This window comes from Chrysochloris asiatica, unplaced genomic scaffold, assembly GCF_000296735.1.
Source record: "Chrysochloris asiatica unplaced genomic scaffold, ChrAsi1.0 scaffold00236, whole genome shotgun sequence".
Classification (NCBI taxonomy): domain Eukaryota; kingdom Metazoa; phylum Chordata; class Mammalia; order Afrosoricida; family Chrysochloridae; genus Chrysochloris; species Chrysochloris asiatica.
The window spans coordinates 3,876,423-3,897,748 of NW_006408754.1; the positions used below are offsets into that span (position 1 = coordinate 3,876,423).

At 38.0% G+C, this 21,326-nt stretch overlaps 1 protein-coding gene across 1 annotated transcript in view; it reads left to right on the plus strand.

Moving 5' to 3' along the window:
* Positions 1–13,357, plus strand: part of CD47 (CD47 molecule) — an 89,997-nt gene extending 76,640 nt beyond the window's left edge. Inside the window, exons 10-14 of the mRNA XM_006873321.1 lie at positions 2,111–2,142; positions 3,939–3,963; positions 4,538–4,570; positions 11,267–11,329; positions 13,131–13,357. Coding sequence (XP_006873383.1) covers positions 2,111–2,142; positions 3,939–3,963; positions 4,538–4,570; positions 11,267–11,329; positions 13,131–13,357 — 380 coding nt within the window. The remainder of the gene's footprint in view (positions 1–2,110; positions 2,143–3,938; positions 3,964–4,537; positions 4,571–11,266; positions 11,330–13,130) is intronic.
* The last annotated feature ends 7,969 nt before the right edge of the window (positions 13,358–21,326 follow it).

Below are 21,326 nucleotides of genomic sequence, written 5' to 3' on the forward strand. Positions count from 1 at the left end.
TTAACAACAACAATAACAAGGAGCTCTGGTAGCACAGTGCGTTATCACTATTATATAGAAATGTTGGAATGCTAACTGCAAGATTTGAGTCCACCAGCCACTCCTTGGGAGAAAGATGTGGCTTTCTGCTCCCGTAAAGGCTTACAGCCTTGGAAACACTATACAGGGTCTCTGTGAGTCAGAATCGACTCTGTGGCACCCCAGCAAGAACAACAACAACAATCCCATAGAGCATGGATATGGGGCATGGTTTTATTGAAGTGAGTTGAATTTACATGTAACAGTCATGTAGCTGTTAAGTGCGATGGAGTCAGAATCCACACATAACAACCCTGTATACCAAGGAACAGCTGGTGGGTTTGAACCACCAGCCTTGCGGTTAGTAGTCCAGTGCTTATTATAAATGGCTTGTTGTTGTAAAGTGCTATTAAGTCGGTTAAGACTCTTAGCAGCTCTGTATAGGGTTTCCAAGGAGCAGTTGATGGGTTTGAACCCCAACCTGTGCTTAGCTCTCTAATACTTCTCCTACAGTGACATACCAGGATTCCAGTAGGAAGCATGGTGGTCGCTAATAAAGTTCCTTAATTCTACTTGGTCTACTTGGGAAGCTGCTGAACTTTGTTGTTGTTATTAAGTGCTTTTGAGTTAGTTCTGACTCACAGTGACCCTGTAAAGGGTTTCTAAGGAGAAGCCGACCTTGAACTACCAACCTTGCAGTTAGCAGTCCAGTGCTTATACTGTAGCACCACATCTGGACTCTCTGCTGAATTTAGGGCTTCATTATTTGGGCTTCATTATTGCCACCTTATTTTACTCCAAAATAAGTTTAATTTAAATAGACACGTAACAACAACAACAGCTTTAAAAAGAGATTGCCTTTGGTTGCAAGACTCAAACTCCTCCCTAGCCCCACCTTGCCTCCAATTAGGAAGGCTCTTTTAAAGCCACACATTGGTAGTAACAGAGACAGAAATTCCCTGAGCGGATGCATAGTTGTGCCTCATAGAGGGTAGAGGAGTATGTAGCTTAAGAACTTGAAATATCCACTACATCAGGATTTGAGTCGGTATGTTGTTCTCTCAGCAACAAGACTCGATGCCATTTTGTCCATTATAGTTATTTAGTTCCTCTAGTTTTGTTTCTTTACCTACTAGCCAGCTAGCTCACTCTCTCCTTTAGGTTCTTATTTTCTATCCAATTCATTGGTTTTTCTTACCCATAACTCTAAACTTTGAGCTTGTCTGCCATGTCTGCCTCTTTCTTATCTTCCCAACCCATTACCAACATTCCAATTGTCTCCTATTCCTTTCAGAATTTTGTCAGGTCTGTCAGTGCCATTTTCTCTGAGAACGCCTTATATCTTCTGGTTAGTCCATAGATGGGTTGCCCTTGCAGAACCCACCTGAAGTCTGTCAGCTTGGGAAAGTTGATTGGGAAAGGCGTTGGGGAGGTGGTGGTACATAAAAAACATAGGAACAGAAACAGTCCCCTGAGTCCTGCCTTGATCCACTCAGTGTTATCATCCAATCCAGGATCTGGTCGTATAGACTGCTTTAGCCAGCAGCATCACTAAAGGATTCAAAGACTGTTGCTGGCTGATGCTTTTGTATCTTTAGCACTCTTAATTCTGTATTTAGGACAGACTTTCACTGTGAGGCCTCCTCACATGCTTTTGATAAAGTAATTATCTCTTCTTCATCCCTAACTAACTAGAGTAGTTGTTTTCTTTTTCCCTTCCCCCCCCCCCCCATTTTTTTCATGTCCCATACTTCTTTGTCTTTATTAACCAGTTCGGTCAGAAGCAGTGCAAAGGGTAACTCACAAAATTGAGGAGTAGATAGAGAAGGACTTAATTGTGACTATGACTAACTGCCAACAATAATTCTTTAAGCCCAGAGAGGTCTGAATATTTTCTTTAGTTTGTTAGATATCTGGCACTTTGAAAACTAGAAATCAAGTAAGTTCTGTATTTTGTAATAGACTGTCAAAGCTGGAACTTTGGTTCCAGTAGTTTTAGCCCTGAGCAGTTTATTTTTAATTTAAGTACTATATTTATTGCCTTAATTTTCGTTTATAAAATTCTTTTTTCTTTTTTTCTTAATTGTATCAGCTTCCAATCAGAAGACTATACAACCGCCTAGGGTAAGTTCATGTTTCATTAGTGCTTTGGTAGAGATACTTGCTGATCTAGACCGAGGATTGGTAGTTGAGATCATCGAGTCCTTCTGCTTTCTGTTTAGTATACATCAAGTTAAGAGAATGTTGATGTTTGCATGAATAAATCCAATTCAATACTAAAATCCTGTGTTTGATTGCTTTAGTAGCATTGGAAGGGAAGACATGATTCATTGAAATTGTGCTGCCTTATCACACCCAGAACTGGAAAGTTTCTTGTGTAGGGAGAATAGTTCTTATCTCTGTGACCAGAAGGGAGGTGATTCCAGTATATTTGTCTCACCTGTTGGACCTGTTGCACATCTGAGGTACATACCCAGAATGATAATCTTAGACTTAAGAGGAAGGGAGATAAATTTATATGAAATTTATTTCATTAAAAATTATCATCTATAAATTATAAAATCACTGTAAATATTAAAAACCTATGATCTATAAAAGGAGCTCTGGTAGCATAGTGCTTACAAATTGGGTTGCAAACCGCAAGGTCAGCAGTTTGAAACTACCAGCAGTTCCATGGAAGAAAGATGAGGCTTTCTGCTCCCGTAAAGATTTACAGCCTTAGAAACCCTGTACAGGGTCACTATGAGTCAGAACCGACTCCATGGCACTTAACAACAACAACAAATGACCTATAAAATAATTGTAAACATTGCTGTAAAATACCTTTTCTGAATTTTGATTCATTCCCTCCTTTTCCCTATTTTTGTAAATGTTTTTCTTCCATAGTAACTGTGCCCCATGTTTCACTATGTCTTAAATACCTTTGTAAGCTATCTGAGAAAATTCCAGGAAAAGGACCAAATTTAGGTTGGGGGGCATTGTGAGTGAAGAAAGAAAAAAAAGTTTATAAATTGCAATTTGACAAACATAAGAGTGTGTTTGCTTCATCTGAAATGCTGAAGCGAGACTCCTATCTGTGACAGGAAGGGGATACAGATGCTCCCAAATCTGATAAGCTTCAATATAACATACCCAAAGACATTGGAGCCTGCGGGTTCATCTCAACTACAGGTGTTAATTAAAAAAAAAAAAAAAAAGATTGGTATCACGTCTACATCAGTAACATTCAACATTTTTAATAGTACTTCTGTTAGACATAATCTATCCTTTGGAACTTTAATTTTTAACAGATTTTGTTTGTGTGTTTCAGAGTTAATTTGCATGGCTTGAAAATGATTGCTTTGCTCCCATCTCTTTGTTTACCTGTATTGTTTATTCTGTTGTTTTCTTTACGTTTGCCTATAACAGTGTTTTAGAGTTAGGATATGTTAACTTAGTTAACTAATCTTGGCAAGCTTTGCTTTAACCCTGATTTACTGCCTAAGTGCATTTTCAGACTGTAGAACTCACAGCTTACTGTAAGTCGTCCCTCAGTATCTGTGGGGGATTGGCTCTAGGACCACCTGCAGATACCAAAATTGTGGATAGTTCAAGTTCTTTATGTAAACTGGCAGTATTTGTATATAACCTACACACATTCTCCACAATACGTGAATCATCTCTAGACTACTTGTAATACCTAGTACAATGTAAATAGCATTTTAGGCTCTTTGCTTCACCTTTGAGGGATTGCTTTGACCACCTAATTGCTTCCCCCACCCTCACTCCTAATATTTTCAAACCTCAGTTGTTTCCAAGATTGTGGAACCGCAGATATGGAGGGCGACTGTAGTTTAAATGTTAAGTGTACATAAATTTTAGTATTTAAAAAAATTATGTAAGTACTATTTTTATGTAAATATATTTTAAATATTTTCCAGAAAGCTGTAGAGGAACCCCTTAATGGTACGTGGTTATTACAAATTTATATATTCTTGACCCATCACTAGATCATTATTTGAACTCATTCCCAAAGGAGTTTAAAAATACCATCCATGCCTTGGGAAGAAACCTCATTTCTTCTCTTGTCTCAAACTCTCTTTTCCTGTTTATTCATCAAGAATTAAGAACATTGTAATATTCTCACCTGTTGGAAAAATGCTCAGTTCTGTGTTTTGCTTCAGCCACATATTCGGATAGAGTACCATTCCCTTTTTAGATTTTCCAAGATGAGAATAATATCAAGTAATTTTAATTTCTGTTTTATAAATTACAGAAAGATACGCAGTGTCACCAAGGAATGAGACAAAACCTTCTCTTTTTCTTCCTAAATCTAGATCTATATTTTCAATTGAATATATTTTCTTTGAAAAATGGCTATGGGTATGGCTCGCCATAATAAAAAGAGAGCCTTTAAATTAATTTGAGCACATAGTTGTAGAGCATTTAGCATGGTATTACTTCATATTTGTTTATTTCGAACTGATTTCTAATTATGGAATCATACTAACTGCTTGCTTGGCTTGTCACTAATTCTTAGCATTTAAAGAATCAAAAGGAATGATGAATGATGGTAAGTATAAAATGCACCTATAATTTTAGATTGGTTAAATATAGGTATTCAAAAGAAATAAAATAGCTTATAGAAAGCATGGCCTTTATTTATGGTTTTAACTCAATGAGACACTGTCAAATTATAAAGGTCCCAAATTTCTTGATTTATAAAATTTAAACCTACTTCATTTAAAAAATTATAAAACTGGGAATATAAAGTTATAGGATGTCACTGATCAGATTCTTCATATAGCTCTCAGCAGAGAGTCACTGTCTTATAATAGTAATTTAAAATGTATTTTTAGGCATATATGTAAATATGGCAAAAATCTTTATCACTTTGACAGTTTCTTTCATTTGTGTTGGTGTCTTTGTTGTGTGTAATCCATGGGGACATAGTAGCTCTGCTTTTCTAAGCAGGAATTTAGTTCGAACCTTTTGAAATATTTTAGTTCTGTATTTTGAACTCTGAACTAATGATAACTTTTAACCTTTATTGAATATTTGAAGGACATATTTATTATTAGTTAAAGATCTGTAAGTCTAAAATTTTGAATGCTGCAAGCTCTCATTTTGATTTTACATTAACATGCTGAGCTTCTTCAATGCTGTTAACATTTTAATAATTATGCTTATGTTTTTGCCTTATCAAAAATTTCTTGAGATCTTTATACTTTAAATGATCAACTTTTAGTATACTGTCTTAAAGTCTGTGACCTAACTGCTCACCTCCATAGGCAAGTGTTACATTTAACATAGAAGGCTCTGTTCGTCTGAATGCAAACAGTTTTTGCAGAAGATTAAAAACACTTTGTTAACGTGTTGGTGGATTAATTTTATAACAGTATCTAGGCTTATGTTCAACAAGAAATCATAGAACGTTCCTGCTTATGAGGGTCATGTCACAGCCTTTACTACAGAAATGCATGTTTAGTTATACAAGTCATCATTCTCAAATTAAAACAAAGGTAAATAACAGGAATAAAGATTCAAAAGAGCACTCATACCTGCAATTGTGGCATGGTCTGCCCATGTTTACATTCTGGTGTTCTTTTTTTAAAAATTTCTTTGTTCTTTTCTTGCTGTGGTATCATTCATTCTTGTATAGTTATATGAAGAAACTAAACCCTTTTCCTCCATTTCAGAAAAGCAGTGCTTCTTCCTTTGATAATCTCCCCTTTTTAAGCACTTTATCTAGAAATACTGTAAAGCAGTTTTGCTTTCAAAATTAATAGCACATGAAATGTACGATGACTTTTGAAGTTCTCTTAATTGCTATTACTTAGCCCATCAGAAGTGGATTTTTTAAAATGTCTCTCCGATGAGTTCTTTCAGCTGCTCGGTGCTCACATTGTGTACACCTTGTCAGTGAATGAGAGTTGAGATATTTCCTAAAGTCCATAGTGCCATTTCCTTTTTCATGTGGACCCGATCATATGTTTGCTTCATTTACAATGAATAAATGATATGATAATTCTAAAGTGAATGTAACATTATTCTAGAATCAATATATTTTACTTGGGAAAACATCTCTTGGCTTTTACTCACTAACCCAACAAAAGGAGATTATCAAACTGTTGATTTTAATTTTCATTTGGTATTGGCCTTTTACTTAACTGGAACGAAAAACATGAATGATTTGCCTGATTTATGCTTCTGCCCTTCGCAGATATAAGTTGAATATATTTTTCTTTATTTTTAGATACTGTATATCTGAAACAATGTTGTTGTTAAGTGCTGTCGAGTCGGTTCCAACCCATAGCAACCCTGTAAATCTTTACGGGAGCAGAACGCCTCATCTTTCTCCCGCGGAGCAGCTGGTAGTTTCGAACTGTTGACCTTGTGGTTCACAGCCCGATTCGTAACTACTACACTACCAGAGCTCCGTTACAATACCCAATTAAAAAAAAAAAAAAAAAACTATCAACTTATTACTATATGGAAAATAGACATGAGTAATGATTACGTGTTCATTTTACAATTTTCCAGAATAACTGAAGTGGAATGATGGATGGTGATGTGGAGAGTAGTCTAACTTGAGGAATACACTTGTGACCAAGCACCATGGCCTTGATTCACTGTTGGGACGAAGTGTATAAGAAAAAAAACTGGTCTTAATCTGTGGGGGAAATTAATCATTGACCTTTACATGATTGTTACAGTTAAGTTGTTGGTTTTTGTTTTGTTGTGTTCTTTTTTTCAAAAAGCTGTAACTTAGTTAATAAAAGAATTATGATATGTGTTGTGTGCCCAATTGAGATACCTGGTTTTTTGTTGTTGTTGTTGTTAGTTTTATTCAGTTAGGGGCAAACTAGAAGAGGCAACTTCCAAGAATGACACCGTTATGATCCTAGGATCTCTTAACACTAAGACCCCTATTGAAATCGGTGTCTTAATTTGAAAATTACCCAACACTGACCTGGTGACTAGCTAAGAATCTGTGTAAAAAACAATGACATGCCTTGAACTTCAGCTCCACAGCCGCTTTGGCAGATACGGTATTGGCTGAATTATATGTCTGCCTCTCTTGGATCGTTGAATGGGAACACCTTATTTTCCACTGTGTGTAATGTGATACCGATGGAAATTGTGGTCTACATTCTTGGGGGTTGCCATTCATACATTCATTCCTCTTTCAGCATACAATATAACAGAGCCTTCCCAGATGTTGGGTAATGTTATTGATGGCTGTGTTGTTCTTTTATTCTCACAACTCTATAAAGTCAGTCTTGTCCCACTGTTATTTGCTTTTGCTGTATAAGATGTGGCATCTTTTGTCCTCTTTGAAGGTGGTCCAGTGACACGATAGCATCAGTTGCAGAAAGGAGCCAGCCTTGTTCTCAGAGCACTGTGTTCACACTTTTCAGTAAAAATAGCTATGGTTGTAACATATGTATTCCCTTCCTCTGATTTGAAGGCAAAATCTACAGTGTTTCTTCACTTCTTTTCTGAAAAGCCAAGATTGAAATTTGAACTCTACGTCTCCTGCATGGCAACATTATGTGTGCCACCACCAGGCCCCCATGCCGGCCCTTGCAAGGGTGGTTTTCTTACTGTTGTATCTATGTTGCATGACAAACACTCATCACCTCCCTTCTGTAGTCCTGCCTCGTACTCCCTTACTCTAAAGATTGAAAGTTAATGCAAAACTCCCACATTTCCTACCCCAGCTAGAAGAAAATTAATGTTCTGGCAGTTGTGATTGCCTGGAGTACTTTTAGATTATTAGCACTCGTTTTTTACCTCGTTTGTGAGTGTGTGTTTGTATGTGCGTGTGTAAGGATAGACACACATGCATCTTCTGTATGGACAAAAGTGGGGTGCCTACAGGAGAGCAAATGTGAATTTCATGCTTTTAGTAAAAAATATTTCAAAAGAAAAAGATCTCTGTTGGGTGGAATTACATTTGATTCGAACATCTGATCACTTAAAACTTTAAAATCTAAGTAATTTGCCAAGCTTTTTGACTGCTCACCAATACCCTCTTAAAATACTAGTAATTCTTCCAGTTTGTATAATAATAATATATTCATGTTTGTAGTTCCATTAATAATAGATATTTCATAGCCCACTGAATGTTCCCATGTGCCTCCTTAATGCCAAATTAATTGTCATATTTCATGTTGGGACCAATGAGTTTGTCTATGACAAACCTGAATTTAATGATCAAAAACCTGAACCTCTCAAAAACCTGAACACTCGATGAAGGCAGCTCTTCTTGAGAAAAAGAAAAATTACCTTTCTTTCCTAATTGTGTTGCTACCCAAAAGTAATAGCACACGTGGAGGAGCTGTGTAGTCCCTTATGTAAATCTGATGGCTCTTGTTGCTCACTTTCCTTCTGAAAACATTTATGTTTACCAGTGGAGTTTGTTACTTTGGAAATCAGTTTTGATGATATGAGGAAAAATAAGGCAAATTCCTAGTCTCAATTAGGAACAAAAGTATGAAAATCTTCTTAGTGAAATGTTTTATAAACTGAAGTTGTACTTTTTAATATGAATTCAACCCATTTATTTGGGGTTTAGACTTGGGAATGTTCTGTTAGTGCTCCCTGTCTTTAGAGGCATTCACTGCCCTAAATCATGCCGTCAGAAGGCAGCAGGCAAAATGCCAGATGAAATGAACTCTTCTGGGGTTTCAGCTTCTCTGGAAAAGAGACCAAAGCAGCAGGAACCATCTTGTTGGGGCCACTTTGGGCCAGTTCATACTTTTTAAATCAGGCTTGAAATGGCTCCCAATTTTCTGTCACACACCAAATTAAAATTGCTAACAATATTTTGTGCATCACTTATCTTTTTTTACTCACCAATTCCAATATTTACTATTGACTCTTTCATTCAGTTTGCTTTATTGTACATTCTCAGAGTGATATCATTTGTCACTTTTCTGTAACAACCTTTACTGCTTTTTGGTTAAATCCAAATTTTACTCCCCTTCAAAACATTCTACTCCAGACCTCCCTGGCTTTCCTTTGTAGTCTGTTCCTGTCTGGCTCCCTCTTTCATCTCCTCCTTAACTACCTAGTACTGAATGTATTTCTGCATCGCTCTGTTGTTTTTTCCATTTGTTTTCTCTCCGTCAATTTTAAGATTCTTTCCACAGTAAAAACTTTTCCTTCCTTTTGTCTTTCTCCCACAGTGCTCAGTCCATAAGTTTGATGATTTGAGAATTGGCTATGTGTAGATGTCCCACAATTTTTTATCGGGTGAGCTAGAGAGCTTTTTATTTGTTTATTTGTTTTGACAAATTTCACATATTCTGAAAACCTTAAAAGGTGGTGATTTTTCACCTGGACATTCCAGGTCTGTTCTGTTTAAATTCTTGATAATTTCAGAATTAAATCAGTGGGTCTATCCATAATAGGGAGTATTGTTCTTTTCAGAATGCTGTAATCCATTTAGTAAATGACCAACCAAATTGTGCTTTGAGTTAATGAAGCTCCAAAAGTGGTAAGTTTACTTCCATATATTATCAATAAGAATTAAGCTCTGAATCACCTTGTAGATTTCTTTTGTCCCAAGGTGGATAGATATTCAAAAATAGAGATCTGTGCTGTATGTATGGAAATACATACTTCTTTGTCTGCTATTGGAAACTGGAGAAATGATTGTTGGGCAGCCCTTTATCTTTTATTGTGTTTCATTTGATTGAGAATTTAACAACATTACTTTTTTCCATGTGTCATACTTGCAAAATCACTAACAACCATTGCCCACTGGAGTCCTTTGTTAAATCATTGTCACTGGCAAATAGAACTAACCCAGGTAACTGTTAAGAGCTGAGCAGTGAATGGAAAGTTTTTCTCTCTTTGGCTTTAGAGGACTCTAATCTTGATTGTATGAGATCGGCTTTCCCATAGAGATGGTCGTCTTGAAAAAAAGCAAAATTCTTATTGATAAGGGCAGTATCAGTGGACTCTTAAAAGTCTTTTCATGGTTGGTGAAAGAGAGGAAAACATTTTTTGTTTTTATTAAACAGAACATTATTTTCAAAAAGCCATTGTTGAAATTGGATCCCACATCATATAAATATCCATTAACCATTCTAAATAAAACTCCAGTGTTGCTACTTGCAAGATCCTCCCTTGGGGGTTCCTTTGCATAGCAATTAAAGGTGTGCTATTTGTCTGTAGCCATTTTTTGCAGTGATTTAAAGACCAAAGTTGTTTTACAGCTGTATTACCTTTTTTTTTTTTTTATGTATTAAATCAATTTATCACTGTTTGAAGCTTTGAATATCTGCAATCTTTGCCAAGATACTTTTTAATTTAAACTATATAACTTTGTAAATATTACCCTGTATTATTATATATACTTAATAAAACATTTTAAGCTATATTCTTGGGTTATGTCTGTTGCTGCTACAGCAGACCACAAGCAGATTTCTAAGAAATTTAATTTATTACATATTATTCAAGTTGTCCATATTGTAGGTAACCAACCACGCAGAGTGACTTAAAATATTCCATTTCTAAACCCTTTTTTTAAAAAGCCAGTTCCTAGAAATTTAATTTCTAAATGTTTTCAAGTGCACGTTCTCAGGAATGACACAGAGTAACTTAAAGTATCAAGTTTATAAACCCTTTTTTTTTTAAAGCATAATGTCTCCCCAATAAGTAAACTTAATTGAAGCAGAATTTTAGTTGAAAATTTAAATAAGTCCATTGTGTTCCGTAAGGATCTCTGATAGCGTAGTGGTTACGAATTGGGCTGTGAACCGTAAGGTCAGCTGTTCGAAACTACCAGCTGCTCCGTGGGAGAAAGGAGGCTTTCTGCTCCCGTAAAGATTTACAGCTTCGGAAACCCTGTTCAGGATCGCTATGGGTCGGAACCAACTCGACGACATATAACAACAACAACATTGTGTGCCATATTACTTGTTTTACTAATTTTTCCCATGATAGAGTGAAACATTATATGAAAAAGTAAAATACCTGGGTTCTATTCCTGGCTGTTCATGTAACTAGCAGAAGAACTCAAACTACACAGTGTCTCAGTGGCCATCCTCATCTGTAGAATAAATTATCTATTATGGTTGGGTGGTTTTTTTTAATTGCATGTGAAAGATAGCTTAAAAGAAACAAGTGGGGGAATTTATTGACCCATGTAATGACAATTCAGTGTAAGACTGGATTCTAGGATTCACAACAGTCCCATATGGAACCAGAGTTCTTGTAGGCTTTCAGCTTTGTTCTGCATGTTGCCTCCCTTCAGAGGTTACGTTTAATGGCAAAACAGCCATCTGCACACCCAGGCCCACCTTCTTCCAGATTCCGGGTAAATAGAGGAGAGAGAAAGTTGATATCCATTGTCCTCTGTAGCCCAAGATTGCTCTTCAGTGCTCTGATCAGGCCCGGTATCATGCCTCACCCAATCCCAGGCCACACATTCCTGAGTCTCCCATTGAGCCAGCTAGCCCCCTGTATCTATCCTAGAATGGAAGTTCTCGGCTCCCACTGAAGCACATACACAACGTCAGAGTAGGAGGACACCTAGAGCAAAATCAGTAGACCATTACCAGATGATGGTGTCCTTAGGATTTCTGCACAGGACTCAGCCATGGCTGCGTGCCTTACAGGTATATACTCTATGATTCTGGCATGATATGTGTGATTGTAGACCATTTGAATGGAAAATAATACTTGGCAGCAAAATACCATCTCATTCTTTACCTCATAGGCAATTTAATTTTTATGCATTTGTGAGGACTTTTTCAATCTCAGCAGGAGTAACTAATGGAGTTCAGAAAGCATTTAATGGCCTACCTCCTGCACTGAAAACTGCTTTGTGGCGCACAGAGCTGTACTCCACCTGATTAGAGCTCCCACGGAGGTGTAGGCCTCTGAATGCAACTGGATTTCATTTTTATGTGGCATCTTTCCAGCTCAAGGTCTCAGGTTTGACAACTCTAGCAAATAATGGAGTATGGTCACACCTTCCACGTAGGACAGGAACTCACCAGTAGCTAAGAGATTTAGCAAAACTGGCAGTGTCTGGTGTTACAAGTGAGGCTTGGCTAGACTTCAACACCCGGCCATTATTTTGGTTAAGTGTCATGCTGAAGTACCCATCGATCAAATCAGAGGGAAACAAAATATTAAATCTCAAGTTATGTATAATTGGATGGATTATTTAATATTGAAAACAGCACTACAGATTGCATAGATGCAATACTAGGCTTAGTGATGAAAATTTACACCCTATTTACTTAATTAGCAATGATCTCTTCAGTCATTTGACTACAAAACAGCTGACTTTCAGGTTTGATAATAGCCAATTGTGGAAGAGCAGGTATGTTTACCCGATATGGATGATGAGAAATACTTGGTAAGGAGTCCTGATTTGGATAGAAATCATGTAAGTCTGAAAACTGCAAGCTGATGACAGTTTTGATGCCAAATAGCATGCTCGTTTTGCAGAATTTGCAAAACTAGTTATTGCTCTCTTGAGGGATAGATATTGCAACTCCACGGCATGATACTAGACCATGGAATCCCTCTACTGAAAATCATCCTGTTTCATCATAGGCATACCTCTCACAAAAACACATCGTTTTGCTTCAAAATTTTCTTTTGATTGCCTGAAAAATTCCTCAAGGTTAAAATAGCAACGTAGGAGTATAAACTAAGGGGCTTTATAAAGTAATTTGTCTGAGCAGCTTAAGTATATTGGTTAGAACATGGACTGAACCCTCCACTGAAGCGCTCTACTTACTAAGACCCCTGGGTGGAGCAAATGGTTTGCATTGAACTACTTATTAACCTAAAGGCTGCCAGTTCCACCCATTTAAATAAATTACAATATACTCTTTAGTTCAGTCCACAAAGGTGTTTTGACTTCTTGGTAACAGTATTTGTTTCAGATGTGCTATATAGTTCTGTAGGTTAATGTTCTGGACTATAAAGTCAGTTTGAACCACAAGGTCGGCGGTTCAAGCTTATCAGCTGCTCCTCGGAAACCCTATACAGGGCCGTTATGGGTTGGAACCAACTCAACAACACTTAACAACAACAGCATATAGTTCAGCTGTATTGTAGGTGAAGTAAAATTTCACACATGTACTCATCATATGTAGCAGATTCAATAGGGACTACATCTGTGGCATTCAGAGGGCAACTGGAAATGACTGGCACCTTTGCTCTCCTCACTTCTATGAACAGACTTCCCAGCACTGTGGGTGACGGTGCCTATGGTGACACACCTCCAGCTCCCACCTCCCAACAAGATGGGAATGTGGAGCTCAGTCTAGGCATGCTGCTCACTCTCCAGGGAGTTACCACCCCTGGCTCAACCAGACATTTTTAGAATGTAATGCTCATAAACCTTGTTTTATAAGTTGGAGACTGCGTATATTTTGTTACCCAAAGAGACCTTGCTTTATTACAGTATTACCAAATGTTCAGTTTTCACAGTTGAATAGGTATTTATTTTACTTTAATTATGGATTCAACAGAGACCGTATTTCCTTAGATCTTTAGCTATGTGAGGGTAAGCCAAAATTTATTGCTATTAAGGTTCCAGTTCATACATGTATAGGTTTATTTCAAATAAAATATGTTTTAAACATATCCGTTATCAGTGGATAGCTGCAGACAAGTTCTCAGTAATTCATTTTCTTTATCTTGTTAAGTGCCATCTTAGTCAGTTCCGACTCATAGTGACCCTGTATAGGGTTTCCGAAGAGCAGCTAGTGAGTTTGAACCTCCAACCTTGTGGTTCAAACCGACCTGAGACACCACACCAGGACTCCATTATCTCATTGGAATGCCATAAACAATACAAAGGGGCTTCCACGGGCATCTGCTGGGCCAATTCAATTCAAGGCAGACAGGTCAGATCAGAAGGTTATGGTGACTGCTTTGGGATTTCAATGAAGTTACCTTGATAGATTTTCTCCAAAAATACAGGATGTTCATGGGGGCTTCTAATGAAGAAATTTTCAGAAAAATTGAAAACTGCATTGGTGAGAAGAAGACCAGGAAGGTTGGGCCAAGAAATATTTCCATCATGATGTTGCACCTCATTTTTTGAAGCTAGCAAGAGATGTTCCTTGAGAATTTTATTGGGAAATCTTACCCCTACCAGCTTACACATAGACTTGATTTAGCCCCTTCAGGCTTCTTTTTGTTCCCCAAAATTAAAGCACATTGAAGAGGAGTATGACTTGAGTATCTCATAGGTGCCCCAACTTCATGTTCTGATATGTTGTAAATCAGAGAGCCCGGAATTCTTTGGGGATGAGTTAAACACACAGAAACACCTCCTCCGTAAGTGTTCAAACCTAGTTGAGAGGCTATGTAGAGAATAACACCATCAAATTTTGATACCTTTGTTTAATAAAGATTGCTATGATTTTCTAGCAGTACTTTTTTTGCTTTCTCTCTTATTTGAGAGAATCAACAAGTATCAATTTTTCTGTCGTATGTTCAAAGAAAATTGCCAAAAAATTATAGTGTCTTTCTTTGTGGTTTAAGCCAACTGATAGACTATGGGGTGTTATTTAATTGCCTAAAAGAATCTTGTCTAAAATTATCCCCAAACAATTATTTCCTGTTTTATTTTTTTGTTTTTTGTTTTTTTCCAAAAGTACCACACTTAATAAAAATTGAATATTCTTGTATTATACTTATGTCTCTTAAACAGTGTAAAATGCATTCTTTTGGGAACATATTTGGCTAAACACTTGGCCAAAATATTTCACCAAATTTCAAATCCTTGAGGTTTCCAGTTAGGAACATTTTTTTCTAGACTTAATAGACCACACTCTTAACCGTCTCTTCAAAATCAACTAGAATTCTCTAAACAACTCATAACAAAGTGGTGGAAAGGTCTCAGAACAGATTTTCCTGAGTGGCTGGGTTCCTAGGGAGGCTACTTAGTTGGCTTTCAGATGTGCTAATGAGGCCAGCCTTGCTCTTGGATCCCCACTTGGGCCTGTTACTTATTTATACTTCTCTGTCTTGTTCTTCAAAGGCCTAAAAGTGCCTGAGTTGGGTCACATATCCATACACAGAGAAAAGCTATTATCCACATCACACTGTATTTCCCTAGAACCCTCACTGACTGGTGTGGGTTCCCAAGGATAGCAGAGTTGGATAAACAGCTCCATGCAAAACCTTGTCCTGCAAAAGTCATGTTCAAAACAACTCAACCAAGATCAACAGATTAATCAACTTATATAAAGAGCAGTTCTTTATTTTTCCCTGGAGGAGCAAAGTCACCACTGTTATTTTTACTATATGTGGTAGTGGTTGTGTGCCATCAAGTCGGTTACGACTCAGCGACCCTGTATAGGGTTTCTGTGACTAAATCTGTATGGGGAGTCCTGGTGTGGCTCTGTGGGTTAATGCATTGGACTGCAAGGTCTGTTTGAATGGAAGGTCGGCAGTTCAAGCTCACCGGCCGTTCCTCAGAAATCCTATACGGAGTCGATCTGGATTGGAACCAATTCGACTGCACTTAACAATAACAACAACAAATCTTTATGCAAACAAAAAGGCTCATATTTCTCCCAAGCACCTCGTAGGTTCGAACTACCGACCTTGCAGTTAGCAGCCCAGCTTGTAATCTATTGTGCTATAGAAAAATTTTGAAAAACAAAAAGCCTAAAGCAAAATCCAATTCCTGAATCAACACATTCTAAGACCCTAGATGCTATCCAAAATAGCCTGTAGTGACCCAGGTGCTGATGAAAACAGCATTTTATGAGTCTACCTTCTCTGATCCTCCTGGGTATTTTTATTCTTCAAATTGAAGTTTAAAAAAAAAAAATAAATGGTTGATCTCTCAAGGTGAGGAGGGAGTGAGCAGCATGTGTTCTTCAAAAGACTCAACAAGATAATAGATTTTTTTAAAGCTGTGGCTTGAGTGTAACTTATAGTTTCAAAGGGCTTTTTTTTTTTTTTTAATGAAATCTTTGCAAGTAATAGTAAAGAAATCTAGAACCCCTCGGGTGATAGCTAAAGTCCTGTCAGGGATTTAAATTTAATTATTAGCCTGAGAGTAAAAAAGAGAAAGAATCGGCCAAATGTCAGCCTGGAAAACGATAATAGCCATGGTGTTGTTCAGCAGCCCAGTCATTAGTGCCGTAAAGGAGAGTTCAGCACATTTATTCTTGCCCTTGAAGAAGGCCACAGAGGCTTCAGCGTTTCCTGGTAATAGTTTCTTTTTTCTGTAGAATAGAAAAGGTGTCTTTGCTTCTGGATACCAGCTCTCCGGACTGCCTGGGAGCTGCTCTGAGTGCAGGCACTGAAGGAAGAGGCACTATGTTTGGGGTCAGACCACCCCCAGCCGTGCACCTCACCAGGTGTGGGACTTGGTGCAGTCACCAAACTTTTGTGTGTCTCAGCATCTTTGTTTGTAAAATAAAGAATAAATGAAATAATGCATGCAAATATTTAGTAATTGGTATTGGTGTTAAGTGCAGTTGAGTGAATTCCAACTCATAGCAACCCTGTATAGGGTTTCTGAGGAGCGGCTGGAGGGTTTGAACTGCTGACCTTCTGTTTACCAGTGTTTATCTGATAGTGCCACACCAGTACTCAGCAGGTGTGAACTATTTCTTTTTCTTCTTATTCCACATTGGTTAAGGAGAAAAAAGAGTACAATGGATCCTAGAGTTGAGCATAGAGACAGCTAACTGCCATCAAATCAACTCCATATCAGTGACCCTGCATACAACACATGGAAAAGTCACCCAGCCCGGCGTCATTCTCACAACCACTGGCACGTTCAGGTCCTCTATTGTGGCGACCATGCCAATCCATCTCCCCAATGGTCTCCCCCTTACTTTGCCAGGACTCCACTTCACCAAACATGATGTCCTCTTCCAGCAGTTGATCCCTCACGGTGATGTGCTCAAAGCAAGAAAGTTTTAACATATTCGGTTGAGAGTCAATCACTTTTAATTGACTAATTTTCGGAAGTAGATCACCAGGCCTTCCTTTCAAGTCTGTCTTATTCTGAAAGTTCCACTGAAATCTGTCCACCATGGATGACTCTGCTGCTATGTGAATTATCAGTGCCATAGCTTGCAGCCTCACCGCAATATGCAAACCACCGCAGTACAGCAAACAGGCAAATGAATGGTGGAAAAGGAGTATAACATACTGAAATATCTATTTCCCTATGCTGGGTCATTGCCAAGGAAGCAAATATGAGGGGGCTTCAAAAAGTTTGCGGGAAAATTCCATTACCTTTTAACTCCATTTCCCATGAACTTTCTGAAGCCTCTTGTAGAGCAAGTATGGCTCCACCGTGGGTACATTCACTCTCAGTAAAATATTCATGTCAGGACCCCCTCTGGTTTCCTAGTGAACCAAGGGACAGGGCGAAAGGAGATTCCTTATTACACACAGAGGGTCTTTGGATTGGAATCCATTCCTCCTGCCAACATTACTCAGCTCATTCATTTATTCCTCCATGCCATTGACTGATTCTCAAGATTTCTGAAAATGTTTTCAAATCAAGTTCTCCATCACACTACATAGAATACAACTGAGAATTTAGAATTGTTCGTAGGTTAATAACTAGCCCAAACTAATTCCCAAGTATATGGGAGTAAAGATGGACTTTGAAAATATTGAAGCCAAGTAAATATTCATTTTCCTTAGATCACTGTTAACACTCATGGAAGCAGCAGTCAGGAAATCAAACAAAGGATTGCATTAGGCAAATCTGTTGTACAAGATCTCTTTAAAATGTTCAAGGGCAAAGATGTCAGCTTGAGAACTAAGATGCACCTGACCCAATCCATGGTATTTTCAATATCTTCATATGCATGTAAAAGTTGGACAGTGAATAAGGAAGACCAGAGAAGATTGGATGCATTTGAGTTATGGCACTGGAGAAGAATACTGAGAATAACATGGACTGCTAGAAGAACAAACAAATTTAGAGAAAGTTTGTTTAGAGGAAGTATTGCCAGAATGCTCTTTGGAGGCCAAGATGACGAGACTTCATCTCTCATACTTTGGACATATTATTAAGAGGGAACCAGACCCTGGAAGACACCATGTTAGGTAAAGTGGAGGGTTAGCAAAAATGAGGTTGACCCTCAACGAGATGGTTTGGCACAGTGACAGTAGCAATGGTCTCAAATTTAACAATGATTGTGAGAATGACGAAGGCCAGGCAGTGTTTTACTCTATTTAGCATAAGGTCACTATGAGTAGGAACCAACTTGACCTTACCTAACAACAAGTAAATATTGTTTCACAAATGGGAGTATCAGTTGGGTGCTTTTGTGTTACTATAATCAGTCTGCTCTCTTCTCTAAAATGATTCGAGTCCTTGCTTCTTCACTCCTCCTGAGTGGCTGCAAAAAGCAAAAAAGGTCACTGGTGACATTCTAGGAATTGGATGCAGCTTCTGTTTACTTCTTCCCCACCCGCTCATATGCCCATGGATGATACCCGTTTCAGGCAGGAGCAACATGTCAAGCAAGGCTAACCCACATAAGTCCTTGGATCTGAGTACAGAAACGTGCTTTACAGAGTTTCCTGTTGTTGTTATTGTTGTTGTTGTTGTTGTTAAGTGCTGTCAAATTGATTCAGACTCATAGCAACCTGTATATGGTTTCCAAGGAGTGGCTGGTAAGTTTGAACCACCAACCTTTGTGGTCTAGTACTTTAACCTACAGCACCTTAATATAGTAAGGTTTGCCATTAAGACTTTGTTATTGTTGCTGTTGTTGTTAAGTGCCTTCAAATTGGTACCAACTCACGGAGACCCTGCCTAGGGTTTCTTAGGAGTGACTGGTGGGTTTGAACCTCTGATCTTGTGGTTCAAACCGACCTTTGGTCCAGTGCATTATCCTGCAGTGCCACACCAGACTTTTGTTGTTGTTGTTAAGTGCCGTCGAGTCAGTTCTGACTCACAGCCACCGTTTGTAGGGTTTCTGAGGAGCAGTTGATGAGCTTGAACCACCAACCTTGTTCAAACCGACCTTGCAGCCCAGCGAATTAACCCACACAGCACCACACCAGAATTTAGTGCTTGCAATATTATATACTTTCCATAGAAAAGGAATCTGAGCTGTTGGAATATTTTAGCTGTTCTAATATTTCTAATGTTTTAGCTTCAGTCTCACAACTTGATCAGAGCAATGTATTAAAGCAATATGTCACAGTCCATTAAAAAGATGGTTCACTGTCCATGTGATTTGGTGTTTAGAAATGCAATAACTATCCTGGAGTCTGTTCTTAGTTTCATCATCTGTCTTTGAGGGAACAGAAAGTGATGCAAAGAGGCAATCCCAGCACCATAGTTACATCAAAGAGTGGTCAATTAACTCCTTCATTTGGAATATCACCACTTTATGCTACCAGATGAAGGATATTGTATAGACACCTCCATCTACTTGCTTCCTCCAAACTAATCTCTCACTTCCTTTTCCCCCAGAAATAAAAGTACACTGTGAATTGTGCCATCCTCAATCAATTATCAGTTGGAAGGGTGTTCTAAACAGTAAAAAAATGTAAATAAATTGGTTCTACATTGGAATTAACTGTGGAACTAGAAAGATAAACACAACACCACTAATTTCATCAAATCAAGATTAACAAGAATGTTCTATTGAAGTAAAAAAAAATCAACATTAATGAAAATTAAGGAATATCTCAGTTGAACTAGTTATAGCAAGATGTAATTATAGTTCGTTTCTTACTGAGCCACTTAAATCAAGAAAGCTTAACATTAAATGAGAAAAAATCAACTCAGGACATCTTGTCACCGACATTTAATCAACACTTCTGTGTCTTGTTCAAGCTTTTAAGATAGATAGTGACAAGAGTATATTTAGGAATTTCATGTGAACCTTCCCATTGGCTTTCAATTTACATGCCTATCGATCTTCTGTCTGGATGTAAAAGTCTCCTAGGAAGATGACTATAAAGTTACTTCTTTTGCAACTTTCAATCAACTCTAGCTAATAGCTTTATAAAGCTGATATGAACTTCTGGTGTGGTGCTGTAGGATCAGCTCTGGACTGAGATCCGAGCTACAAGATCTGAAGTTCAAACCCACCAGCTGCTCCTTAAAAATCTTATACAGGGTCCCAATGAATCGATACCGACTCGATGCAAAACAGCAGTTAGTATGTTGTTACTTTTCTGATTTAAAAAAATACAGAAATGCTGAGGAAACATTTGATGAGGTTTTGCTTCTCATCAGCAGAGTTTCTTACAATGTTCTAGGCATTATGGTATGCATTAAAGGCCAGGGCTTGGGGAAGATTTGGGGGAAGTTATCGCCAACTGCTTTGTCAAAATTCTTTGCCCAGTCAGTTTCACTAAACTGTTTTCTCTCCATTTGCCCCATCAACTGAAAGCTTGTTATGGATTGAATTATTTGCCCTTAAAGGGTATATTGAAGTCCTACCATCTGGTACCTTTAAATGTGAACTTATTTGGAAATAAGATCTTTGACAATATTAACAGCTAAATTGACGTGAGGTCATTCTAGAGTAGGATGAGTCTTAATCCAATATGATCAGTGTTACAACAAGACAGGAGACACAGACATAGTGGGAAGATGGCCATGTGAGAACCGAGGCAGAAATTGGAAGTGATGAATCTACAAACCAAGATTCCTTGGTTGAATCAATGATTGTCGGAAGCTAAGAAGAGACGAGGAAGGCTCTTCCCCTAAAGTCTTGAAAGAGAGTGTGGTTTGCTGGCTCCTTATTTTGGAACACCTGGCCTCCAGAACTGAGACAATAAATTTCTATTGTTTTAAGCCACTCTGTGATAATTTACTGTGGCTATGTGAGGAAACTAATACAGAGCCTAAAATGTACTTTGGGAAATCCTGACGCTGATTTTAATGTTGGTATGATCCTAATTGACAGGTCGTGGTAGGAAGTGTAAGGCCCTCTACCTAGAGGTGCCTGGGTAGTTTTTCTTGAAGACTCCAGTGATGCATAAATGAGCTAGACCAAAAGCAGGACAACACTGCACCTAGTCCTGAAGTTGCACATTTGGCCTCTATCACATCATTTCTTGTCTGAATTCTCCTCACTTACCGGGAATATTGCCAGAACTGATTAAACAAGTGAAATATCAAGTATCTCAAAATTCTTGGAAGGAAAATGTGATGACATATAAATCAAAATCATTTCTTTTTTACTATTAATTATGCAAACCCTTTTATTTCCATCTTCAACCCACAAGGGCTCTTTTCATCTTTCATGAATGTCTCATCACTTACTGGCTCTCTCACCCTGGCAAGTAATGTTATCAGCAACCATGTATTGAATACTTGTTTCATGCCAGAT